General features: G+C 53.5%; 1 protein-coding gene across 13 annotated transcripts in view; it reads right to left on the reverse strand.

The window, feature by feature from the left end:
- MAPT (microtubule associated protein tau) overlaps positions 1 to 12,886 on the reverse strand; it is a 128,276-nt gene that overhangs the window by 22,475 nt on the left and 92,915 nt on the right. For 8 of the 13 annotated variants that reach the window (XM_077164047.1, XM_077164045.1, XM_077164046.1 and 5 more), the window contains 3 exons: positions 10,160 to 10,215; positions 6,159 to 6,288; positions 2,487 to 2,752 (listed from right to left, as the gene is read on the reverse strand). In XM_077164047.1, the coding sequence (XP_077020162.1) occupies positions 2,487 to 2,752; positions 6,159 to 6,288; positions 10,160 to 10,215 (452 nt within the window). Of the gene's footprint in view, positions 1 to 2,486; positions 2,753 to 6,158; positions 6,289 to 7,373; positions 7,572 to 10,159; positions 10,216 to 12,886 lie in introns of all 13 variants that reach the window. The other 5 variants (XM_077164039.1, XM_077164037.1, XM_077164038.1 and 2 more) reach the window with 1 other exon arrangement.

The following is a 12,886-nucleotide window of genomic DNA, read 5'->3' on the forward strand; positions in this document are numbered from 1 at the left end:
GATGGAATGTGCAAGGCGGGAACAAAGTGCCCCCAGAGGGATGGGGGCAAAGCAAGGGGAATCTACGGATAAGTGGAGACTTAGGCAAGAAGGGGCGTGGCCAAAGCCTGAGGGGAAGCAGCAGATTTAGGCTGTGAGGAAGGGGAGGGTGGTTGGGCAGAGTCCTGGTAGAAGCCGAGATGTAGGACTAGGAGAGGGGCAGGGAAGATTCCAGAAACACAGCCAAGAAACGGGAGGCGAGAAACAGTGAAGGTGAGAGAGCAGGGAAAAGGGAAAAGGAGAGGAGACAGGTTAGAGGCAAAGCCGGGTCATGGGACTCAACCCCAATGGGTGGCCGAGCTGGTTGGGCAGCGGAAGGCTGAGGTGTCTGCCTGGAGGTCACAGAGCCTTGCAGCGCTGCCTGTCCTGAGATGTAAGAAGGTCCCAGGTGTCCGTGCACCAGCAGTCCCAATGACAGAAGAGGTGTTTGGAGGAAGTGGGCAGGTGACAAGAGAGAACGCAGGAAAGGCAAGTCGGCATGTCATGAGAGGTTCCAGGCTCATCAGGGTTGGTTCCCAGCAGGACCAAGGCCAGGTGCTCTGGAGAATGACAGTCCCCTAGGTCCTGCATCCTGGAAGCTTCCTGAGGTTATTTTTGAGGGCAGAGGTCAAAGTTCCTGCAGGCATGGCAGCAGGAGCTGCCTGCTGCCCCAGCTGAGAGACAGGGGAGAAGTGTCACAGTCGCCTGTGATAACTCACTGCAGCTCCTGGCCCACCATGTGGGAGTCGGGTGCCCTGAACCTCTGCCTTTAAAACCTAAACACCTGCGTGCGGGAGTGGGGTGTGGGGTGGGGGGGTCAGACCCTTGAAATTGACCCTTGGGTGGGCAGGGTCGCTGCCTGGCCTCCCCTCTTCCAAGGGAGCGCCTTTCTTGTCCTCGTTACCATAGGCGAGCTTGGGTCAGTTCTTCCCGGCTAGAGGGGCGCGGGGCTGGCGCGTCTTCCCCATCTCGGCGCAGCCCGGGGGCGCTCCAAGGTGGCGCGGAGCGGGCGCGCATGGCCTACCCACGCGGTGTTTTACCCCGCGGGCCTTCCCAAGCCCAGCAGGGGGCAGCCGCGCGCCCCCGAGGCTGCCTCGGGTTCGGGCTGCCTCGTCGGGACTCGGGTGCGCTGCCAGGACCCTCGGCGGGCTGGGCTGGAGCTGGCGGTGCCGGTCCCCCTCCTGCCCGCGTGAGTCGTGACAGCGCTGGTCACAGCAGCGAGACCCTCTTATGATGAAGAACAAGAGCTTTGTTCTTAATTTCTGTCAACGGGGCGAACGGTCAAGCTGTGCCCTGAGCACAGTGCGCAGGGGACACTCGCGGCGCTGGTGACCGCCACGGCCGCCCCTTCCCCGGGGACTTCAAGCCAGCGCCCCCAGCAGCCGCCCCCCAGCGCCTTCGGGAAGAAGGGGGGCACCTTTCCAAACACCGCGGCGGGGGGCAGGACAGGCAAACCCGAGTCCAAAGACCAGTCGCCCGCGGACAGGCTCACGCTCCACGGAACCAGCTCCCAGCCTCGAGCAGCGCCCCGGGGCTCGGACCCGAGCTGCCCCGGGATCCCGACGGCGGCGGCCCCTTCCGGGCCGGGTGCATTAGAAGAGGCCACCGGGCAGGTTTCAGGGAAGCGCCGAGAGGAACCGACGCCTCAACGCCTCTCAGCACCGGATGGCCCCGGCCTCCCTCCAGGCTGGCGACGAAGAAAGCGACAGTGCCGCTGTCCCGATGCACAGGGAAGCGCCCCCAGGAGGCTGGCTACCCCAAACCAGCCCGGCCCCGAAGGCCCACCCACCAGGCTCTCCGGGAGTTACAGGCCTGCTGTGGCCCCTGGAAGAGAGGGCTCGCCCTCCTGCACCCTCTGCATGCTACCTTCTCTCCCTGCTCCCAGCCCTCCTGCCTGGTGTTGGGTGTGGAGGAGGAAAAGGGGTCCGGGCGGGTCCTCCCATATCCCTCCACTTCAGGCCCTCAGAAGCCCATGTTTCTCCACTTTTAAGAGACCCCAAAATTTCACAAGCGCCCCCAGAAAAGTCAGATGTGCAGAACGGAATGCCCCCCCTTTTACTCAGATTTGAGAAGGAAAGAGAATCTTAAACTAAGCAAATGCTCAATGAACGCCTGAGACGCCCAACCATACATATTTTGCTCTGCACGCAAGACAGGCCATGGAACCTCCATGGGTGCCCCCACGTTGAGAACCCCCAAGCCAGGGAATCTCTGACACCATCAGATTAGCAGGGACTAAAATAGGGAAGTGAAGAATCATCAGGGCACTCACGCTCCATGGTGATGTTGATAAAAGAACTGAACCTTCTTTGAAGACATGGGGGTTGGGGTGCTACGTGACAGTGTGAGCCAGACCCCCCAAGCTGAGCAGGGCCAGTGGCGGGAGCAGAGCCACCCCCCCGCCTCTGCCCCAGGTGTGAGAAGCCCGCTCCTGGGACCAGCGCACGCAGCGGCTCCGCGCGCCTTACCTTCCCACCTCCTGGCTGATGTTTCAAGTTTTCGGTGGAACCGATCTTGGACCTGACGTTCTTCAGGTCTGGCATGGGCACTGGGGCGGTCTGCAGGCGGCTCTTGGCTGAAGACGGTGACTTGGGGGGAGTGCGGACCACTGCCACCTTCTTGGGCTCCCGGGTGGGCGGGGTGGGCAGCGACGGGGTACGGGAGCGGCTGCCAGGAGTCCCCGGGGAGCCCGGGCTGCTGTAACCACTGCGGTCCCCAGATTTTGCAGATTCACCTGGGAAGGAAGGAAGGGAGTAAGGCCAGGATTCGGGGCAAGGGACGGGGCTTGGAAAAGGCGCTGGGGGCTGCCTGTCCTGAGGGTCCCTTCCCAGCCCCAGGTCTGGGTGAGGCAGGTTGGAAGTACATGGCCAAAGCCTCAGCTAAAGCAGCAGAAGAGCCCACAAGCCCATTTCTAGAGAACACCTCCCTGCCTTGTCACTTAGGGACAGAGACACCTCTGTTTCCCAGAAAAGCAACAGATTGTTTCATCAAGGACCACCCAAAACCCACTCCCAGAGGTGGGACCAACTCTGACCCACAGCCCTGTGGATCAGGGAGACGGGTTCCACAGCTGTGTGGTCTCGGGTATGTTGTTTTCCCACTCTGAGCTTAGGCTCCTTAACTCAGAAATGGAAACAATGATCAGACCCTGCAGGGCAGGAGGCTCCAGCGATGTGGTGGATGCGCTTTGAAGGTCTAGTACACTTCTACCAGACCTGTCCCTGGAAAACGGCGAGCCAGCGATGGGACCCAGCTGCTCCCTCCAGCCTGCACCCATCAGACCACTTACCCATGGGGTAGATTTTAAACTGTCAGCAAATTCAAGACCCCTTTTTCTGCCCATACTCCCTGGAGTACATGGACTCTAGCACTGTATGTTTGCTCCACGTCTAACTGTCCCTGGCTCCCCAAACAAGTCACGCCACTTCATGCCACCTGTCCTCCCCACTTCCCCCTTCTCTAGAACACCCGTCATCCACAGGCGTCCAAGTACAGTGCAGGCATGGTACCCTCCAGCAAGGCTGCTGTGGCCTCTCCTCTCATCCCCTCTCCCCATAACTCAGTCCCTCCCTCCCTGGGCATCCTTTGTCCCTGAACATGCACTTGCCTTGCCTCCCTTACACGGTTTGCTTCATGGGTTCTCACACCAGGGCCCACAGATCTCTTGCATCTGAGTGTCTGGGGCAAGGGTTGGGGGGTAGGGAGTGAGACTCATAAAATGCAGAGGTTTAGGCCCCATCCAGACCTGCTATATCAGAGCCACTAGGGGTGGGGCCTGCAAAGCTGGTTTTCCCCAAGCTCCCCTGGGATTCTTGAGCACACTCAAGTCTGAGAACCGCTGGACTAGATGCTGTACCGTAACCACAGCTTAGCTCCCTTCCAGCTCCCAAAACCACGCATCTGAGTTTTACCACTGGTCTCCGAGCTTCCCACAGCAATGTCCACGCCCCCTCCAAGAACCATCTGTCACGAACACGGGGCCCAATCCGGAGCGGTCACCTCCTTGTGCAAAGCACTGTGGAATGAACTGGTGACTTCTCTCGCCAAGTGACGAAAAAGCACACAGTTTTAAAAATTTTCCATTTCAGTGTCCACTGGGTATTCCTAAGGTAGTCAAGTTCAGTGGTGACAGGATGCATGAAGAATTGTGTCATTTTCCACAGAAGGAAACAATGGATGGGGCCTCTGCCTCCCGGGCTCCACAGCCCTCTTGCCCTCCTGCCTCTAGGGACGCAGCTGGGAGTGGGGGCTTTGTGGTGACTCAAATCCTTTCTGTACCAATTAACTGCAGAGTGACCTTGGCAAGACACTTACCCTCCCTGAGCCTGGTTCCTCATCTGAAAAATGGGGAGAAGGAGCCTACTCCGCACAGCTGTGTTTTGAAAACTGCATGTAGTAACCTGGCGCTTACCGGGTAGGTGTTTAATAAATGCTAGAAGGAATTTCATGCCTAAACCTTATAAGGGACAATCCAAACCTCCAGGCTTACCAGCATCTCGAGGCACATGTTCCCCGCCCCTCCCCCCATGCTCTCCACCACCCCTTGTCCCTGAAGTAAATGAGCTCACGCAGGACTAGAAAGCTCAATGGGACAAACATCTCCATGCAAAACACACGAAAGAAGAGAAACAGGAATTCTGATTGTTTATCTTCAGACTCAGTGAGTGAAACCTACATTTAGGAAGCAGGAGCTCCCAGTTCTAAAAACACAGCCAATGGGCAATCACAGCCCAAGGGAGTTCCCCCACTGGGAGAAGCAAGCTCAGATTTACCTCTCTCAGATTTTGCCCCTGCAGGGGGTAGTTTCTTCTGCACTTTCTTGGGAACTTAAAAAGAAAAATCCACAGAAATCCTCATTATAATCAAGTTCAAACTGGGCCTCAGCGAGGTCTTCATGCCAGGCTGTCAGGCAGAGAGCAAGGCAGAGAGTGGGTTCAGGGAGCAGGGGCTCCTCTCTGGCAGGAAATAAGGGAGGGTGGGCATAGGGGAGATCTGTCCACCTGCAGGCTGCCACCAAGAGCAGGTAAGAGCAAAAGAAAACTGCATGCCGTTGTTTCAAGTTGTTAAGAAGTGTGAATCACCTGGCATAATGTTAAGTGGAAAAAAGCAGGCTCAACAGCGTATATAAAATCCAATCACAATTCTGCTAATCATATGCATTATATACATGAGAAAAACAAACAAACAAACACTAGATGAGAAAACAAAACCAACAGGCCTTTGTGAGCAGCTGTCCTTGCAGGCCCCTCACCAACTGCACATGCTTCACAGCAAAAACACGCAGCAGACCGTGGGCTCTGAGCGGGCGCTGCCGGCCCACGCACAGCTGAGACGCTATGGGATGAGCAAAAGTTCCGCAGCCTCCCGAACACTGCCACGGAGCAAATGTAAGCTGAGGAGCTCCCAAAGCCATGCAGAATCTAAACCCAGCTGCCTGGGACAGGTCGCCAGGGCAGTTAGAGAGGGAAGCTGCTCAGTCTGGCTGTCCTTAATCCCCAAAGAAATGACTATTCCTAATAGCACCACTGGGAGCAAAACAGCTCGACTGAAGCCTTGCCTGGGACTCAACCCCCATTGGGCATTACTCACAGGAGCCCAGGGGGCTGGGCACCGCAGGCAACTGCTTGGTTAAGACCATCAGGTTTTCTCAGAGGCTTGGGAACATCCCAGCAAGTTAAGCTCCCCACTGTGTGAGGTCACCCATAGTGACCTGTCCAGGCTGCTGTTTGTCTCCAGGGAGACAGTGGCCGTGCATCTCATCTGGGGACTCAAAATCACCTCAAATTGGGTTGCTCCCCCTACCTCCGCCCAAGGACCCTAGACTTGGGCTCAGAGAAGCTCCAAGAAGCCCCTTTCCTGCAGTTTATGAGTCACGTGACAGCATTTTCCTCACATGTAGAATGAGCTGGTTAAGGCCTAGTTACATAAACTCTGAGCCTCAATTTTACTGATATAAAGTGGGGGATTCAATATGTACCTTGGAAAACTACCAAAAGGACTAAAAAGAAAAGGTACACCACCATGGTGCTGGGAAAACTGCAAGGCACTGATCAGCTGTCATGCATTACTGGTTTTCAGGGGCCTGCCGAGTCGCATCCCCGAAGAGCAAGAACGTTCTCTGACTTGGGCTCAGGTCTTACCAGTGCCGGGCGGGGTCTTGGGGCTGGGCGTGGTTTTCGCTGGGATCTTGGTGGCGTTGGCCGGGCTTTTCTGGCCCGGAGGGGCCGCTCCCCGGGGTGTGGCGATTTTCGTTCCAGTTTTATCAGCCCCCTGTAAACCGAATCACGGGGGAGTCGTTTTTACCACTGGGAAATGTTGCTGTCACCTAGAGTCAATGCCATCCCACCCTAATACCTTGACTCAAACTGAGGCTCAGCTTGGGAGTGGCCCTTAGCCCACTAGAGGGAACAGATGTCTTTCACCATTACAAGGGTTTGCCGGGCATACAAACCCACAGCCCCACCCGAATGCCAAGTGTCCGGATTAGCATTTCCTCTTAGGGGGACTGTTTGCATTAGTTATCAGCATGAGTCACGTTAACATAGTTTATAAAAAAGCAGCACAGCGTATAGAAACGACCTGCCTCCTTATCCACCCTGCACATCGGTGAGTGAGACATTAGCACCCCATGCCGACCGAGGCGGACGCCCTTGTTCTGACTCTAGTCATGATTTCTGTGGCTGGTGGTGGCTGGTTTCACGAGAGGCCCTTGGTCCATGGAGACGCTATTTGTTGAGCCTGACCAAGAGCGCTGAACGGAGCTACGTCATGTTCTTTTGTTCTTCCCAAACAACCCTTAGGTTTCGATAACCCTTTAGCCTTGGCAGAGTGCCCACGCCAGCCATCGTTAACCAACCGGCCAAAGGTTGAAAGCAATTGCTGGCACAAGCACAGTCTACTGTTCCTGGTCGTTGCTGGGCTTGGTTATCTGGTTATCTTGGTTATCTAGATGACCTTTAGACAATACACAAACTCAAAAAGAAATGGACATAACCAAAGACCACGAGATGGTATGGGGAATGGACTCGTGGGACAGGTGTTGCTGCAGTGATTCTGTCCAACCCAGTGAGGTGTTTCTAGTTTCCAAGGTCAGGAATGGACAAGGAACCCAACTGGAGTGGTGAGTTTCAAACTGGTGCCCTGGAAGGTGCCTTAGTAGCTGCTGCTATGAGGAGCTAAGAGGAACTGAGAAGGAGGCCTCCGAGTCCCCCTTTCCCTGTTCAACCAGAATTTTAACATTCCACATGGCACCACTATGTAAGAGCTTATTTGAAGAAAGGTCTTTGTGGCTAAAAGACATACATATGAAAACCACATTAGAGTAGCCTGATTCTCATCAAAGGTGCTTTCCTTACCTTGAGTTTCATCTCCTTTGTTCCAGAACTGCCGGTTCGGGGTGTGACAGAAGAGACGTGTTTAGGAGAGGAAGATGGCTCTGGGCACACGGCAGGGCTGGAGGGTTTGATCAAAGGGTCTGAGCTACCAGGAGTGGGGCGGTGGGGGCTAAGGCAAGGCCTATTTTTCAGGGTTTTAGCAGAGGAAGGTGTGGATGTCTTAAACATAAACATAAATAAAATAAAAATAAATGTCAGCACATGGGGGAGGAGAACAAACTGAAAAAGGACAGTGACTAAAAATAAATAAGGCAGGTGATGGTATAAAGCAATAATCTCTCAACTGTTTGGATCATGTACCCTTATCAGTAAAAACAGGAGCGTGACCCTGTATATCACATATGGCTATGTTATCGGCTAAACATGTACACCACGGCGCCAACATTCGATATCCATTATAAAGCTGACATATGACAGAACTTTCAAAAGATGAAGAATGGACAGATGTTCACGTATGTTCTTTCTCCAGCCCTTTAGTTCTTCTTGTGTCCCCTGTATTGGGGACCACCAGTTTAAAGGTACTTCATGCCCAACAAGTCGATGGAGATGGGGAAGGTACGTGGTAGTTTAGGACGTTTCTCAAGAAAACATTCCCAGTGTGTCACGGGTCAGCAGCGCCCCGCTTTCTGCTCAGTTCCAGGAGAGGGATCTGTGCTTGCCCGCCAATCTCTGGCCCTCTTCTACCACCACAGAGATGGAATCACAGTTGCTAAAATCAGGATTGTGCCTGGACCAAATTTTAAAGACTCTGTCTGACACCATTTAGGTTACACACACACACACACACACACACACACACACACATGCATGTGCTTTCTTTCGGATGAAAGTCTCAAGTGAGACCAATCTTAGCACTATCTGACTAATTCTAAACTGACCAACCAATGCCAACTCCTGAATGTGTTGCACATAAGGAACTAGCCTGGGTGGGGCAGGTGGCCCTGGTCAGGTGTCTCTCAGGAGGGAGCTGTCCCTTGAGACGGGGCACTTGCACGGTGGCCGACACCCGCTGTTTGGCCTAACTGCCTCTGCCTCTGGGGAGCTCTGACCCGGAAGCGAGGCCCTTGCGGGGGAGGGGGGCTGGAAGGAGGGGGGCCACACCTTCGGGCATTAAAGCAGAGAGGCTACTTCTAGAGGGGTTCCAGAGGGGGCTCAGAACTACAGAGGGGGCCTGACTGGAAAGCTTGTCAGGCTTCTCGGGTCTGTCTCATCACCCCTCGGATCCCCACCGAGGGGGCCGAGGCCCTCTTTGTGGCCAGCCCTGGAGAGGACAACCTCAGGGGAGAGTCTCAGGCTGAGGCTCTGGGCAGGTGACAATGAAGAGAAGCAGGGGGTCCACTCCCCAAGCTATGTGAGGCTTGCCTCTGCCGGTGGTACTCGCTCCCCCGCTGCGGTGTGACAGATGTGACACGTTACTAGGCTGTGAGCAACTCCAGGGCAGGGACTTGCTCAGCAGAGCCCCTGGCCCAGCTGTGCCGAACAAATGAATGAATGATGGAGGTGGGCGTTCCCCTGCCAGCATGAACCGTGATAACGACTGACAAGAAGCTTCCGCTGCCACTACAAGCCCCTGGAGTAGAGCCCTCCAGGTCCCCGCAGGAGCCACCATGTGTCCCAGGGGCCTCGTGGTGGCTGAGCCCGCTTCCCGCAGAGCAGGCCGTGGTGGCCAGCGGCCCTCAGCACACCCTGCCGGAGGCACGGAGCTGCACTCTGCAGGGCTCCAGGCTGATGTTCCAGGCAGAATTTACGTTGGAAGTTTCCAGGTGCCGTTTAGAAAAATGGGTCTTCTGCTAGAGCCACGGTGTGACTTTCCTGGAAAAACACTGCTGTGCAGTGATAGAAGCTCTTTCCAGGATGCGCAGTCATTGGGGAGGAAACTACTGCTGAAACGGAGCGCTGAGGGGGACGGGCCTGGCTGTGGAGCAAGTCTTCCTGGCAAGCAGACGTCTCATTTACTGATCTTTGGGTTGGGTTCCAAAGACTGAATAGGACACACCCAGTCACCCCTGGCAAGGTCTTAAGATGGGATCTGCTGTACCACAGCCATGCTTCTCAATGGTGCATTTGATTTGGGAGCTCGTTTTTCCTTCCTCCAACATTCCTCTAACTTTATAAGCCTCCAAATGGAGCTGTTCCTACCAAAGCAATCCATGCCTTAGCTCGTAGAACTTGCTTTGTCTGTTCCTGCTTCTAGGGCTTTGTTTGTGTTGCCAATTTCCCACCCTTGCATCATCAACACTCATTTTTTTCTTCTTTATGCCCTGCCTCATAGTGCCTCTCTTCTAGGGACTTTCCAGAACATTTCTTCTTAGGTGAGAGATCACTTCTGTGCTCTATCCTCCCTCAGTCCCCCAAATAAAGGGTATTTTCTATGTATCTTATATGTTTGCTAAACCTCGGTCTGCAGTGGGAAATGCAAGATGTGCAAAATTCAAACTTTGTTGCAGAAAATTCAAACATACCTTCATTTACTATGAAAGTGTCATTTCAACTATGCTAATGACATGGCAGTTAGGAGCATTACTTCATCAACCAGCTGACTGCCCTTCCCTGGAGTAAGCATCAAAATGGATAAATGCTGGACTTTTTACAGCTTGTGCAAAAACACAAGATACTTTAAAATGACAGTTGTACTTCAGTGACAAAATACTTCATACATGTGATATATGAGGATTAACTCAGACATCAAAGCACAGCTTCTGGGTAAACTCCAACGGCATCAGAGTTTCGAGACTTTGCCAGCTTACCTTTGTTTTTTTGTCATCACTTCCACTGCCATCTTTGCCTTTACTGACCATGCGAGCTGATAAAATATAAAATGAAAATATATGTTATACCCCATTTTCACAGTTCACAGCAAGAGCCGGATATAGTTAAGTTGGATTTCTACAGAATCAGTGCAACATGTTTTGTTTAGATAGCTCTTGGGCGTGGTGGCAACCAGGTTGATTTTCTTTTCCCTTAAGCTGTTAGGTCTTGCTTTGTTAGTAACAATACAGCAAACTGGGGGCTGCTCAAAGCGACCTGGCGAGAGGGGACAGCAGGCTGGCCGAGGGTGGGGACATGCAGAGGGGACTCAGCAGAAACTGTTGTGGGCAACGTTGGCATGGAGGCTAAGGGAGGTGAGGCTGGCCTACCCACCAGCTCCCTCCCTGCTTCTAACAAGGTCAGCCCCACCCACCTGGGGCAGCCCCACTCCAAGAGAGAAGCTGAGGGAGCTCCTGGGCCAAGGCTGTGAGTGGCTCAGTCAGGCTGCCACCTCCTGCAGATGCCATACCTCTCTGCTCACACCCTTGTCCAAAGATCAGGGTAAATGAGTTTTCCTCTCCATCTAGTGGCCAGGCCCAGTCTTGATTTTCCTAGCTCTGGGACCTGCTTGTCCTCTGGGGCCTCTTGGGGTCTGGAGCCGCCTCCGATGCCCCTGCCCGGTGCTGCCCCTTGCCAGTGGCCCTGATGTCCCCTTCCTGGCCCCTCTCATGCTGATCCTCCCCTCCACACCTGGCCATGTGCACCAAAATAGGGGAGGTTGGAAGAGCCCATCCCTCACTATTGGGGCTTAGCTCCTAGAGGAGCCCAGTCTACCCCTGATCCAGCCTGGAGGGTCTTCTCACCACCTACAGGTCCCAGGAAGGGAGGACCAAGGCATGCCCCCTGAATCTCCATATCTAATCCCCCTGAATTAGCTACAAACTAGTTACCTTTGCACATCACAAAGATATCTGAATTCAGGAACCAAACCATTGACAGCTTTTGTGTTTAGAAGCCACACATCACGGGGAAAGGAATCCACTAACTCAGCTACTAACATCACCTCGAACTTACCCTTTCCTTTCACTGACAATAATTGTTGAAAACTGATTATAAATTTTTCTTCTTTGGTTTTTAATACTATATTCCCCCGGCCCCAAGGACAGTGGGGCCCCTCGGAGCTTCTCACTGGCTACTTGTAGATTGCATTTCTAGCATAACCAGCACTGATTAACTAGTCTAGAGGTTTTCAAACTTCACTGCATACCAGAGTCATCTGGAGAGGTTGACTTTGGCTCTGATTCTGTAAGCCTAAGGTGGGTCCAAGAAATCCGCATTTTAATTGGAGCCCCGGGGGATTGACATGTCCCTTCCTTGCTCAAACCAATCAGCATCATCATGTCACAGATCAGCTGACAGACCAGCATTTCCCCAATTGCAGTACCAATGAATATGCCCTCTTCCAGAGGGTCGCAGGTAGGGGTTGAATAAATTTGGGGAGTTCATATTTATATACTCTTCTTGGAGGATTACAACGTGCATTAGTACACTTAAAACTCTGGCAAGTTCTGCAACAGCAGAACCTGTTTAGCCTGTTTTTTTTCAAGCTTGTTAGGTCATGGGATCTCTTTTTCTCCACCCCCCCCCACCCGCCCAACTCCCCGCAATATACCTACTAACATCCAGTGGGCCAATATTCAATAAAACACCAGAAAATGCAGTCAACTGTCAAGTCACAGTTAACTGTCCCCTCCTAAACTGGAATTTAGGAGATTTTAAAACAGTATATCAGATTACTTTTCTGTCTTAAATTTTAAATACAGATTCCTTTACCTACAAAATTTTGAAGTGTTTCTTGACAAGTAGAATCTTATGTATTGTTAACAAATGTTCCCAACTAAAAGCTTAAGTAGTAATAATTCTAAAATAATTCTAGATTGCTAAAAGCCCTAAATGTACAGACATGTGCAACTTGGGGACATGAGGCCACCCCTAGGATATAGACTGTCCCTCCCCAACAGGACATGCAGTGGACCTCCTCTCCACTCTCCCACTTCCCCAGACAGGATTTCTTTGGTCTCTGCCCCAAAGAGGAAAGAAAATGCTTCGGGAAAGAAAGATTTTCTTTACGTTACTCTGTCTCGCAGCAGGGTAGGGCAGGGTGGAGTGGGGTAGGGGTTGTTGGGCCAAAGACTCAGCCTGGGCCCTTGGCCATCTCCAAATGCTGGCGTGTGTGTGTGCGTGTGTGTGCGTGTGTGTGTTCTGGGCACCCACCAGAGCAGAAAACGGGCCAGTGCACACTGCAGGCCCGCGGGACGGAGCGTGTGGATTCCCAGCCTGGCTCCTCACTCGCTACCCCATGACCTTTGGGGAGTTACTTTACCTCTCTGACCCTCCGCTTCTCGGTGGGGCTAAGTATGCCCCCTTGGCAGGGCTGTGTAGATTCTAGGCTACGACATCAAGACATAATAAATCCTCAAAACTGGGAGCAGCTGTCCTCTCTGTGGACTGCAGTGCACTGGCCTCCTGTGGGCCGCTGTGGACACACCAAGTGGCTGGAGAAATGACAGGACAGAAAGCGCCAGGCTGCCGGCGGCATGCAAAAAGGCAGCAAGCGTGAGTGGGGCACGTGCTGCCCCGGTCCAGCGCAGGAGGGTGAGCAGCGGCGGCCCGGCAGCGGCTGGTGCTGTCCCGCGGCCCCTCGGGAGCGGTGGGCGTCAAGGAGG

This window comes from Tamandua tetradactyla, chromosome 6 (genome assembly GCF_023851605.1).
Source record: "Tamandua tetradactyla isolate mTamTet1 chromosome 6, mTamTet1.pri, whole genome shotgun sequence".
Classification (NCBI taxonomy): Eukaryota; Metazoa; Chordata; class Mammalia; order Pilosa; family Myrmecophagidae; genus Tamandua; species Tamandua tetradactyla.